Here is a 14,116-nt window from a genome sequence, read left to right as displayed (position 1 = left end):
TCGGAAAGGTAGTGGGCCTTTCCGAAACGGTTTTTGCTACCATCCTGGTTAATTTTAAAAATCCGGGGAATGTAAATCGAGATCGATAATTTTGTAGAGTCGCAAAAGTTATTAACTTACCATTAATACTACTCTCATCATCATCGTCTGAAAAAATTAATTAAAATAAATGAATATTAATTTTCATAACGCGGGTCGTCTTATTTTTCCCGCCGTCGTCCTAAATTACCCTCGGTAGTTGAATATCACTGCACAGAACGGCATAACAGCGAATTGAACCTCCACAGTAATCATCTTTGGTTATCATATATTATACAGGAAATCTTGCATGTGTTTGGTGTTATTACCTCATCTTAGGCCATCGATATGTATTTTCTTATATTATTAATGTTTTTAAGATCCGTTTAACATGGCAGTGGGCCATTAAGTTATACAAATTGATGTGACCAGTTTTTAATGGTGTTTTAATAAGATTTGTGCATGCATGAATATACGTCATATTAAACCAGTATTTTCGCAAATCATGATTCAAAACCGGAAATGTAATTTCTTTTAACATTATAACAGCAAAAAATATTGCAAGATATTTAGATTATTTATTTAAATCTCTGTTTGCTATATTTAAATTTGATTTTCCTGTCAAAATTGATGATACGTACCGTGTCTTATTGTCAAATTATTTCTTCGTTATGTCTAGTTTTAATTAAACGAACTTTGCAATATCATTATGAGTTGCGGTGCTTTCACAATAGTGGTATGCAACCTATAAAAAAATCGATTTGTATTACCTCCCTTTAATGCTGAAATTACCCACAATTCTAAATTCAATGGCAGCACTTGCTGTCAATATTTGCATTGTGTCGCATTTAAACTTGAATCCGTAAGTATTTATTAACATTTCATAAACTTTGTTTTAGAATTGTTTGACAATATATTACGATTTTGAATTTGATTACACGGATTATAACTATCTTCAGTTGTTTCGATTGTTACATCCGGGAATATCCACTATCCATGCATGATGCTGTCAGTAACATGATGCATCCAGTCATCAAGTGAGCATGCAATCCGTGATGCTTTAAGTAGAAGTCTTCCGAAGTCTTAATTACGGAAAACTATATTATTGTTGATTAAAATATAAGAATTGTTATTTTCTATGTTCTACAAAGGTAATGAGGGCTTCAGATAATTAAGTCATTGAAGTGTGTTTCTGCTTTAGCTTTCCACAGTTCGAAAAGTAAACAAACGCTGTCACTTGACACTGACTGTCGATATAAAATACTACAGTACCGCTTAGTAATTACCCAGACAAAACTAGTAACACAATTTCTTACTACGGTTTAATAACTCCCTATCGATACACGAACACTGTACGAATAGAAGGGAAAATTGGCACACTTTGATTTTAGTGACTGGTACGTATATATATATATACAAGAACAAATATAAAATTATAATCCCTAGCCTGGTCCAAATAAGACAAGACAAGCTAAATGCCCGAACAGAAATTTATTATGAATCACAAGCATAGACCATTCATCAAGCACATAAATTCATGTAAATGCTGTGCATTGCTCCACTTGAATTAAAATGTCTCAGTTGGTAATATGAAATTACGGATAACACTGCACCCCAAATAAACGTAAATTGATAACATAAACTTGCACAATAAGCAAAATAAGTGAGACAAAAAAACAAAAAATACATTTAGCACAAATACTAGGTAAACTCAACATAAACACTGGTTAACTGACATATACACATACAATATATATTAAAAGCAGTACACACTACAAAATGAAGCAGGGATGTGGGGCAATTTTGATATGAGGACGTCCAAGCCTCCAGCCACCAAGCTGGTTTTGGACTACTTGAGGACTACGTATATACGAGGAGGACACCTTCCTCTACTAAAATGTCTTGACGAATATGATTATAATAAGTGTATATATGATGATGTTGCATCTTCGCAGTGCTATTATTTTTTTAATTCATTTGCATTTTCATTTGTTTGTCTGTACAGATAAGCTACTGATTGGTTGGACACAGATATGGAGCCCATTTGGTAGTCATCCCCGTCATATAGTGGGATGGCTTACCGTAGACATCGACATCACAATAGACACAATTACGACAGCAACACTGATAGTGATACTGATTATTACTCCGAGACGGACGACAGGAAGAAGACCTGTATTAAACGTACCAGGTAACAGCAGTCTTCATAGCGTTTTATTTTAAGGCAAATCCAGAATATTTCTAGAAAGAGTTCAAATCAGGAATAAGTTCTTTCTTCACTTCTTAACTATTAATAACTTATTTCCTTACTCATTTCTTACTTTCATAAAAACCAGCTGATAATTTTTGTACTATTTGATATTAAATAAATTTGCAGTTCCTGGCAGATTGCCATACATTTAATTTGCACTATTTGATATATGTTTTAGTTCTCTTGGGGCTCCAAAATCCAAACCCTGCCTTGTTAATCGTGCAAGAACCCTGAGTTTGGAGAATACTAGTAGTAACGAAGATGGAGATGTTCATCATTTGAGTACAGGTGATGAGGAATTTGTCATGACGAGTCGGCCATCTCTTCCCTCTAACGCTGTCGGTGCCCGACACCGGGTATACCAGGGCGTGCCATGCCATACCCAGCCTGCCAGACAAGTCAACTACTTCCAGTCATATAGAAATGACGTATCCAATTTTTCCTTCCCACCTGATATGAGTGAGGCCCAAGGAACTGGTATTATGAATCCTGGAAATAACAGTCCTCGTGTGTCAGGAGAACGTCTGACACTGGTGGTGGACGAAACACGCTTCGTTGTAGATCCAGATTTATTGAGAAAACATCCCAACACTATGTTAGGAAGGTAAGTTTGTGTTAGGTTGTGTATAACATCCCAACTTTAAGACTTTTTATTAAGATCTTCAATTTAATAGCTATAAAGAAAAATACAATCAAGGAAATGTCTAATTAAGTATTCAAGGTTTCTGATATTGTGACCTTGTGAACACTTGTATAATTATAATAAATTATGACCAGTCTTTTGACAATTGTTATCAACCTCTCAGTCTCAGTGAGAATTTGCGTTTTATCCTCATTTCAATTTTGTCAGGAATGGTTTTTTTTTGCAACCATGGGCCATAAATGATGGTTATGATGTGTTCATTACTGTTTCTTAAAATTCCAAATACCAGTATAATACTGTTTCTGATACACTACAGTAACTACAGCTAAACACATACAAGGGAATCAACTGTGCTACAATTTATTTTATAAAAATACATGTATACTAAAAATGGAATAATGGAAGTAATATAATTTCATTAATCAGTGGAAGCCATTTGAACTAAATATTTAATATTTATTTTCCTTTTATTTCCAGAATGTTCACTTCTTCATTGGAGAACAATATAACACGTCCTAATGAGAGAGGCGAATATGAGGTAGCAGAAGGAATATCAGCAACTGTATTCCGGTCAATTCTGGTAAGATAGCAGTATTTACTTATTTACTTGAATGTAACAGTGCATGACTCATAGAGTTTTCTTTTAATACATACAGTATACATTCTACAAAAAAGATAGTATATTGCAGTCACTTTGTCTTTTGTCAATTTCTTTTGAAATCTGCTTCATAACTTTATGATTGACTTCAAAAAAATCATACCAACAATTATTTTGACTGCTGAAGTTTTGCATAAATCAGACAAACTTTTTTCGGAAACCTTTTGTATGTGTGTTTGAAAATCAAAACCTATATATATATAACAATTCAAACATTGACAAACAATTTCCTTTTTATGATTTTTGAAAATTGGTAGTTGGAACAATCAGAAGGTTTTGTTTTGAAATTTCTATGCCTTAATTTTGTTATAAAGTGATACAATATAAGTTTTGAGTTTTCTAATTGGATTGGATCAAAGCTGGACTCTTGAATAAAATTGCAGTGATAAAAATTAATCTTTGCTAAATTGAAAGGTCTTGATTTATTTTATAGGAATACTACAAAACTGGTTGTGTAAGATGTCCCCCGAGTGTCACCGTTCAGGATCTACGGGAAGCGTGTGACTATCTCCTGATTCCATTTGAGCCCGGAACTATAAAATGTCAAAACCTTCGTAAGTCATATGCATAGATTTTTAGGTCATCTGACCGAAGGTCAGGATGACCTATTGTCATCGTGTTTCGTCCGTCGTCGTGCGCCTTGCGCCGTCTGCCGTCCGCCGTGCGCCGTGCGCCGTGCGTCGTGCGTAAGACTATTTATACAAAAGCCTACTCCTCCTTCATCCTTTGATGGATTTCATCCATATTTGGTTTGAAGCATCATTAGGGAAGGACAATCATATTTTATATAAATGAGCCTGGTCCGACCCCTAGGGGCTGAGGGTTGGGGCACCAAAAGGGCAAATTTTCTTATTTTAAGCTTTAAAATCCTACTCCCCCTTCATCCTTGGATAGATTTCATCCATATTTGGTGTGAAACTTCATTAGGGAAGGACAATCATATTTTATATAAATGAGCCTGGTCCGACCCCTAGGGTCAGAGGGGCGGGGCCACAAAAGGGCAAATTTTCTTAATTTTAGCTTTAAAATCCTACTTCTCCTTCATCCTTGGATGGATTTCATCCATATTCGGTTTGAAACATCATTGGGGAAGGACAATCATATTTTATATAAATGAGCCTGGTCCGACCCCTAGGGTCAGAGGGGCGGGGCCACAAAAGGGCAAATTTTCTTAATTTTAGCTTTAAAATCCTACTCCTCCTTCATCCTTGGATGGATTTCATCCATATTTGGTTTGAAACATCATTGGGGAAGGACAATCATATTTATATAAATGAGCCTGGTCCGACCCCTAGGGGCTGAGGGGTGGGGCCCCAAAAGGGCTAATTTTCTTATTTTAGCTTTAAAATCCTACTCCTCCTTCATCCTTGGATGGATTTTATCCATATTTAGTGTGAAACATCATTAGGTAAGGACATTCATATTTTATATATTTGAGATAGGTGTGACCCCTAGGGGCTGAGGGGCGGGGCCACAAAAGGGCAAATTTTCTTAATTTTAGCTTTAAAATCCTACTTCTCCTTCATCCTTGGATGGATTTCATCCATTTCTGGTTTGAAACATCATTGGGGAAGGACAATCATATTTTATATAAATTAGCCTGGTCCGACCCCTAGGGTCAGAGGGGCGGGCCACAAAAGGGCAAATTTTCTTAATTTTAGCTTTAAAATCCTACTCCTCCTTCATCCTTGGATGGATTTCATCCATATTTGGTGTGAAACATCATTTGGGATGGACAATCATATTTTATATAAATGAGCCTGGTCCGACCCCTAGGGTCAGAGGGGCGGGGCTACAAAAGGGCAAATTTCCTTAATTTTAGCTTTAAAATCCTACTCCTCCTTCATCCTTGGATGGATTTCATCCATATTTGGTTTGAAACATCATTGGGGAAGGACAATCATATTTTATATAAATGAGCCTGGTCCGACCCCTAGGGGCTGAGGGATGGGGCCCAAAAAAGGGCAAATTTACTTAATTTTAGCTTTAAAATCCTACTCCTCTTTCATCCTTGGATGGATTTAATCCATATTTAGTGTGAAACATCATTGGGGAAGGACAATCATATTTTATATATTTGAGATAGGTGTGACCCCTAGGGGAGGGGCTGAGGGGCGGGGCCACAAAAGGGCAAATTTTCTTAATTTTAGCTTTAAAATCCTACTTCTTCTTCATCCTTGGATGGATTTCATCCATTTTTGGTTTGAAACATCATTGGGGAAGGACAATCATATTTTATATAAATGAGCCTGGTCCGACCCCTAGGGTCAGAGGGGCGGGCCACAAAAGGGCAAATTTTCTTAATTTTAGCTTTAAAATCCTACTCCTCCTTCATCCTTGGATGGATTTCATCCATATTTGGTGTGAAACATCATTTGGGATGGACAATCATATTTTATATAAATGAGCCTGGTCCGACCCCTAGGGGCTGAGGGGTAGGGCCCCAAAAAGGCAAATTTTCTTAATTTTAGCTTTAAAATCCTACTTCTCCTTCATCCTTGGATGGATTTCATCCATATTTGGTGTGAAACATTATTTGGGACGGACAATAATATTTTATATAAATGAGCTTGGTCCAACCCCTAGGGGCTGAGGGGTTGGGCCCCCAAAGGGCAAATTTTCTTAATTTTAGCTTTAAAATCCTACTCCTCCTTCATCCTTGGATGGATTTCATCCATATTTGATGTGAAACATTATTTGGGACGGACAATCATATTTGATATAAATGAGCCTGGTTCGACCCCTAGGGGCTGAGAGGTGGGGCCCCAAATGGGGAAATTTTCTTAATTTTAGCTTTAAAATCCTTCTCCTCCTTCATCCTTGGATGGATTTCATCCATATTTGTTGTGAAACATCATTGGGGAAGGAAAATCATATTACAAATGAGCCTGGTCCGACCCCTAGGGGCTGAGGGGTGGGGCCCCAAATGGGGAAATTTTCTTAATTTTAGCTTTAAAATCCTTCTCCTCCTTCATCCTTGGATGGATTTCATCCATATTTGTTGTGAAACATCATTGGGGAAGGAAAATCATATTACAAATTAGCCTGGTCCGACCCCTAGGGGCTGAGGGGTGGGGCCCTAAATGGGGAAATTTTCTTAATTTTAGCTTTAAAATCCTACTCCTCCTCCATCCTTGGATGAATTTTATCCGTATTTGGTGTGAAACATCATTTGGGAAACACAATTATATTTTATATAAATGGGTCTGGTCTGAACCCTAGGAACTGAGGGGTGGGGCCCCAAAAGGGCAAATTTTCTTAATTTTAGCTGGCTCACTTCCTGTTTTAAGGTTTCAGTCTCGATCTCAATAAAAATTGGTCTATAGGGGTTTTAATTGATGCCAAACAACATGCAAACATTTTCGTAAAGATTTTGGTATCCCAAGATGGCCGCTGGCCCACTTCCTGTTTTAAGGTTTCAGTCTCCGATTTCAATGAAAATTGGTCTATAGGGGTTTTAATTGATGCCGAACAACATGCAAACATTTTCGTAAAGATTTTGGTATTCCAAGATGGCCGCTGGCCCACTTCCTGTTTTAAGGCTTCAGTCTCCGATCTTTATGAAAATTGGTCTATAGTGGTTTTAATTGATTCAGAAGGGGGAACTTTAGGTAAGGACAATCATATTTTATAAAGGACCGAGGTAAGACCCATGGGGATAGTATGACCGTGGTCCAAAATGGGAGCTTTGCTGAAATTTGGCTTTAAAATCTGACTCCTCCTTATATTAATCCTTGAATGGGTTTCGACCATATTTGGATGAAGGGCTACCAAGTTTGTTCAATAAATGACATTTACCTTTTTCAGAAACTTACATATTCAAATAAGGAGTTCCTTGTATTGTTTATATTAATCGTTAACCAATACTTTATACTGTGACTTTGTTGTTTTGTGCCACGAGTCAGATGACCGTTAAGGCCCATGGGCCTCTTGTTTTTATTTCCATATCATTGTTATAGACGATTTTGACTCAAAATTATACATCACTTGTTGTTGAATCGGTCAGCTAAAGTAACAAAGTAGAGAGACTTTTCTAAGAAGTTGAAATTAAACAGTTGTATTTAAGTGTTGTATTTACAATGAAAACAAATTATATGAAATAGCTCGTCAGTAGAATCAATATTAACATATAGTTCTATATATACCATTAAGATGGCTCATATTTTGCATTTATATGCCTCAGTAATATAATGAAAAGGGGGCATGGAGTGTTACCCACTCCTTGTCACATGTCATTACATGTAGCAGCATGCAGGGGCATTTAAGACTTATATACCTTTCTAGTTCATTATAAGGAATTATCCAAAGGATGCGCTTATTATCAAGTAATGATGGAAATATTTTGATATTTCAGGAGGATTTTTACATGAGCTTTCCAATGAAGGAGCTAGACAACAGTTTGATATTTTCCTGGAGGAGATGATTATGCCACAAATGGTTCATTCAGCACAGGTACATCATGCTGTTCCTAAAGACTCTCTGATTTCATGTCAGATTATTTTGTTTAAGTCTTGTTGCAGAGCAGATAAGAGAATAGACAATATAATTACATATAGACTAGACTAGTGTGTTTCTGAATAGAGTGTTGGGCTGGATGTAAACAAATTCTGAGTTATTATCAAGGTTCAGTGTTGTTTTTATTTCACTGAAAAAAATCTAAATTTTTTTTAGAAAATTCAAGGTAAGAAATGTTTTGCAGTAGATATTGACATGCTATTTTATTCCGTACAGACAGGAGATAGAGAATGTCACATTGTAGTACTAGTAGAGGACGCTAGAGGTTTAAATATTATTTTATTCCGTACAGACTGGAGATAGAGAATGCCACATTGTATAGTACTAGTAGATGACGCTAGAGGTTTAAATATTATTTTATTCCGTACAGACTGGAGATAGAGAATGCCACATTGTAGTACTGGTAGAAGATGATGTTGTAGACTGGGACGAGGAATATCCCCCGCAGATGGGAGAAGAATACACTCAAAGTAAGCACTTCATGTCTTTGACACTAATTCCTTGGTTATGTTTGCTTAATAGAAGTAGTATCATTTTATAAATCTGAACAAAACACATTTAATATGGAACACTTGTGAAAATTCCAGGTATTTGTTATGAACGTAACTATTCAAAACAATATCTGTGTGTTATAATATTTCTGTATAAAATGTGTAAAGAAGAAAATAGACTGTTGAGATGATTATTTTCGCGAATCAACAATTTTAGGATTTTTACAGTGAAATGCGTTCAAGCGTCCGGATTTGACTTTCGGATCGTTCAAACCACAAATCACGTGAATAGTTTTAACCAGTCGTATGCGCTTTACCGGCTCGGGAATAGCGTCAGTCAAACTGTGGGCGGAGTTTAGTAATCAGCGATACTCTAACTGAGGGCGGAGTTTACCTGTTATAGCTGTTACACATTCAAAAACTTACGCAATTTCAATCATTAATACCGCAACAATTTGGCATACAAAATCGTAAAATAAAAACAGCATTACATACATGTAGTCATGACCTACATGTGCATAGCCATAGTCACAGGTTAAAGTGAGTTGAAATTTGGTATTTGGTATCTTAACTTAATAATACTGTTTTATTTGAAATCGCATGAGCTAGAGAGTCGTTCCTTTATACATGTACATGTATATTCCAAACGTCATATTATGCTTTCTTGAACTACAATGGAGTGTTTTTAGCATAACTTATCATAGGTTTGAATAGAAATCTACATATTTACAAGCATACTTTTAAACATCACAGACATACTTTTAAACATCACTACAGTGGACCCGCGATAATCCGGACGCCGATAGTCCGGAAAACTCACAATCCGGACGGAAATGTCAGGGAACGGATTTCCGTAACGTTATTTATACTCACTAGTCCGGAAATTCGTATTCCGAATCCGGAACTCCATTTTGGGAATGGAACGTAATTTTCGTTAATAAATTCCCGCAATAATCCGGACAATTTGTTGTCGCCACGTGCTGAGAAAATCCAAGGCCATCTCACTCATGTGTACAATACACACTATCATTTGACACTGATCATGAGTGTGTTGTCATAACGACGTCTGCCAGGTCATAGCCACGGGCGTTTACCTGAACACCTTTCACACGGGTACATGCAGTCATGTAACGGTTCATTGGTTTTCTATAGGAGATCAAACTTCAGTGTTGTAATTGAGATACGCAATATATATTTTTAGCCACACGCTTTTTAAACATGAAGTTTGAGCTTGGGTACGGGTACGTATGCTGTAGATACCTTACTTGTTTCGCATGCAGAATATATCGATATGAGTATCAGGTACAATAAAGTGAGATAATACTTACAAAATTAATAAGAATTTTAAATGTATGTAAATCTATTCGAATTCATCGTCTGTGGTATAAGATATAAAGGCTACGGCGCCCGGCACATGCCATAAAGATGTGTGACATTGTGCACGAAGTTAGACGTGAACGGGCGCGTGGTTGTTACACACGTCTGTAAGTCAGAAAGCAAAGACTTGTAGAGATTGTCATTAAAAACACACATTATACAAAATAACAATTATATGAGTTCCTAAAGTGTTCACAACTATTTGTTATCATATTTTTTTTTTGATGCCAAGAACGTAGATGATATTGATCTTTGGTTACTTAGGCAATTTGCTGTACGACAGATCAAGAGTTGGATACGTAGCTATATGCATACTTGGTATACAATTAACTATTGCTTTAGGTTTAGTATTTTGAAAAAGAAATACGTTTATTTATTATTCTTAACGTAATGATATATAAATACCTATAAAACATAACAAACGAAGTATTGATTATAATACACGTATATTATATAAAAGCCTGTCATCGATTACAAGGCCAAGGGCAGTAACTCGTACGTGACAATTTAATTGACTAAGAGCACGGAATTCGGCAGTCCGGAAAACTCGTAATCCGGACGGTTTAGACTGGGAACGAAGGTGTCCGGATTATCGAGGGTCCACTGTACAATTCATACAACTAACAATTAGAGATGGGATGTTTGCTTCCGGATGTAACATCTAAATTAGACCCAAAAAAATATGTCTGTTTTACCGTCCCTAATTTTTTAGCCCCGGCCCTATTTTTTCTGTTCGTGAAAGGATACTCCTATTTTAAAATAGTTTTACTCTAGGCCAATCTGAGCTGTTTATATCTTCTTTCTTCGTCAAATCTCCAATTAGAGTGAAATACACTAATGTTTAATAATTTTATTGATAAATAGGAGCCTTATATCTTTTAAACATACATATAAGTTGGCCTTATATATACAGCTACAACCGTGTATGTTACAGGGAACGTTTTACGAAGCTATCCAGATATGGTGGTATTGCTTTTCGATGGTTATATGGTACGATTGAATTCAAAAACATGTTTGAAACCTTTTTGTCGCCAAGTGTATGCTAACAAATCTTTGGTACAAAGGTGTGACCAAGTCAAATCAGTATATCCCTTTGAAGTCAACATTGTTTGCGCTACACCACATCGAGTCTAACCAATCGAGGCAACTTCCAAGAGTTTTCATTGGCTGCCGTAACAGAATGTTACAACATTTGAGGGAGGAGTCTAATCCAGACGTAGCTTACCGTAAAAAGAGACAATCACAGTTGTTTTAGCACTTCTGGATAAAAAACATTTGCAGCAACTAAAATGTTCCACAAAATAATAAAAGCATTCCCGCAAAATATCCTGTTTATTTGGTATTTTGTGATTCATTAGATAGATTTGACTTTTCTATGTGTTAACTGATTACATACTAATACCGGTATTTATTTGTTTGTCATTTATAATACCGGTAATTCATATTGTTACCTGTAATTTTTATTCCAGTTATCTACAGCACTTCCATGTATAGGTTTTTCAAATACATAGAAAATAGAGATGTTGCCAAGCAGGTACTGAAGGAACGAGGACTGAAAAAGATACGGCTTGGCATTGAAGGTGTGTAACAAGAAAATTAATAAGTTCCCTTCTGAAACAATGTGCAAAATTATAAGATGTAAGAAAGTGAATATTAAAACATGTTGTTAGTCTAAGAAACATTAAAAGAGGAGCAAATTTGTATGGTTAAGATCTGTGGTTTTAATGATGCTGAAGCCTTTCAAATATTTTCGTTCATTTGTATCCTTTATCACATGTTCTGCTGGTTTCAGGGTACCCTACCTACAAGGAGAAAGTAAGGAAACGGCCAGGTGGCAGACCAGAGGGTAGGTCAAATGAGAAGCAAGCTACAAAAAAATACCCAAATGATTACGCCCATGTTATATATTTTGAGTTTAATATTTGCAATATAATAAATAATATTGTTTTGGCGTTACTGATAATATGATCTGATGGTTTTGCCATAAACTTGAGTATATGATAATGTATTGATTTGACAAGTGTATTTTCGTAAACTATTATTAATAAATGTAAAAACTATATTCAGTATTTTTAAAGTATTTTCCCACTAGTGTCTATATGTAGAAAAATAAATTTTCATTAATGATTGTGATTGCATATTCTATGAAATATTGTTTGGAAATTTCAAGGCAGTATAACTTCACTAACAGAATTTTGATTGGAATTACAGTGATATACAACTATGTGCAGCGACCATTTATTCGGATGTCATGGGAGAAAGAGGAAGCCAGGAGTCGACATGTGGATTTTCAGTGTGTCAAGAGCAAGTCAATCACCAATCTGGCCGCAGCCGCAGCAGATACAATCCAAGACCAAGGATTGGTCCAGCAACAGCACCTGCAAGATGGAAGCATCAACGTTATTCCTCCCCAACCCTCCCCCTCAGAGCCCTACCCCGGGGTCCAAATCCCTCCTGAGGGGGACGCAGAATGAGGACCCAGGGCATTTGACATTAATACAACCCAAGGTTGATGATGTAGGTCAGGACGCCAATGTATTCCATAGCAAAGCCTGTACTGGTATACTATCACCCTACGTCACATGTTCTACTGGGCTTGTGCACTGCTTTCACAAATACTTGCTCAAACTAATCAAAGGGACAAGAAAGAAATTATCAATTAGATGATATCCTATTGACTTTTGTAGCAGGATAGCATGTAAAATTTTGTTATATGCAGTTAATATGATCAATGATAATCATGCTGATTGCGATATTTAATCAAAATATGATTTTTTTTTCTTCAATTGAAGCATTTAAGAAATATATTGCCAAATGCACCATTTTGATTTTAAAATACTTCCACCATACATTATTATGGTGCTTTAATAGCGCAAGCTTAAGAATTACTTCTATGAAACCAGCAATGTTTTTCCATGGAAGCCTGATCGTGAGCATGGTGTCAAGAAGTGTTGTGATTATATTGTGCTAATTGTAATTGTTTCTCGCCTTCAGCAAATCTTACATGGATTGAGAAATTTTAACCTTTTAAGGTCATTGGTTAGCAATGCTTGATCACATTAAAAGAAAAGTTCTATGTGCATATCAAGTTATTTGAACATTCAGTGCTATCTTTGGCGCCAGACAATAGTTCATAACCATGGGATGGTGACTGTGTATAAAGGAAAGTTATTTTCTTTTTCAAGATTTGAAAAGAACGATATGAACAACAACACAAAATCCAACTGAGATCATCAGGATTTATAAATATTTGTAAAACACTTGTATCATACCCATTATCAGGTGTATTTCTCAATACATTATAACAGTTATATTATATTAAACGTTTTAAAGACATTTGTCTGACATAAAAACGATAATACTTAACCCTTTCTGTTAACAAAATATGTATTGATATTTAAAACTGATGACCTTCTGGCAAAATTATCACTAAACCATTTATTGTGTTCTTAATTACTCGCATTAAAAATCATCATTGATTGTTATAAAATCTATTATGCACCAAATATCGATTGTAGAAATCTGAGATTCCAATATTAAAGCTTGAAGTTGATTTCATTGATTAGCAATGTAAATAAAGAAAATATTGGCTTCAGAAACAAATTTATAACAAAATGGCCAGTTTTTGACCTGTTGGTATTAAAGCTAATATATATAAACACTAGTGTGTGTATGTATGTGTTATGTATATAATTTGTTATAAACCTTTTGTTTATTCATCAAAGCATGATGAAGCTCAAAATGGCTGTGAATTGTATAGATCGTCTCTGTACATTGCTTTCCTCACCTCTTAATAAAATGATTACTAGTAAGCAGAGATAGGTTATGAAATAATGTAAAAATAAAGTGTATACAGAAATAATAGTTCGATTTTCCTGCAGAAAACATGTAATTAGTTTTAAAAAAGTCAAAATTAAAACTACTGCCTAAAATATGTAAATATCAACAGGTAGTTAAATCTTGCTGCATTTGAACAAATCATCTTGAATATATCTACTTGGTTTTGGTGACATATATACACTGTAGTAGTAATTATATATAATTATACATTATATATCCAAAGTCTTGACAACTGCATACAATTCCTAATATTTGCTTCTTACATTCATGTTTACAAAGTATAATTTATAATTAAACATGATATTTTCATTATGCTTGAAGTA

At 35.5% G+C, this 14,116-nt stretch overlaps 1 protein-coding gene across 1 annotated transcript; it reads left to right on the top strand.

The window, feature by feature from the left end:
- Positions 1 to 797: 797 nt before the first annotated feature.
- On the top strand, positions 798 to 13,255 carry LOC138329639 (BTB/POZ domain-containing protein 10-like). Its single transcript, XM_069276759.1, has 10 exons — positions 798 to 880; positions 2,024 to 2,209; positions 2,448 to 2,873; positions 3,390 to 3,492; positions 4,004 to 4,124; positions 7,925 to 8,022; positions 8,456 to 8,555; positions 11,423 to 11,533; positions 11,746 to 11,799; positions 12,165 to 13,255. The coding sequence occupies exons 2-10, from the start codon at positions 2,091 to 2,093 to the stop codon at positions 12,425 to 12,427; spliced, it is 1,395 nt and encodes a 464-aa protein (XP_069132860.1). The 5' UTR covers positions 798 to 880; positions 2,024 to 2,090; the 3' UTR covers positions 12,428 to 13,255.
- Positions 13,256 to 14,116: the final 861 nt, after the last annotated feature.

This window comes from Argopecten irradians, chromosome 1, assembly GCF_041381155.1.
Source record: "Argopecten irradians isolate NY chromosome 1, Ai_NY, whole genome shotgun sequence".
NCBI classification, from domain to species: domain Eukaryota; kingdom Metazoa; phylum Mollusca; class Bivalvia; order Pectinida; family Pectinidae; genus Argopecten; species Argopecten irradians.
The sequence above is the reverse complement of the archived record's forward strand: the minus strand, read 5'-3'. Positions and strand labels throughout refer to the sequence as shown.

What these genes read in the sequence shown, in the direction of transcription:
- LOC138329639 (XM_069276759.1), top strand. Translation starts at nt 2,091, where the DNA reads ATGGCTTACCGTAGACATCGACATCACAATAGACACAATTACGACAGC. An exon ending in CTGTATTCCGGTCAATTCTG is followed by an intron (nt 3,493 to 4,003) that starts GTAAGATAGCAG and finishes TTTATTTTATAG; the next exon opens with GAATACTACAAAACTGGTTG. An exon ending in AAATGGTTCATTCAGCACAG is followed by an intron (nt 8,023 to 8,455) that starts GTACATCATGCT and finishes TATTCCGTACAG; the next exon opens with ACTGGAGATAGAGAATGCCA.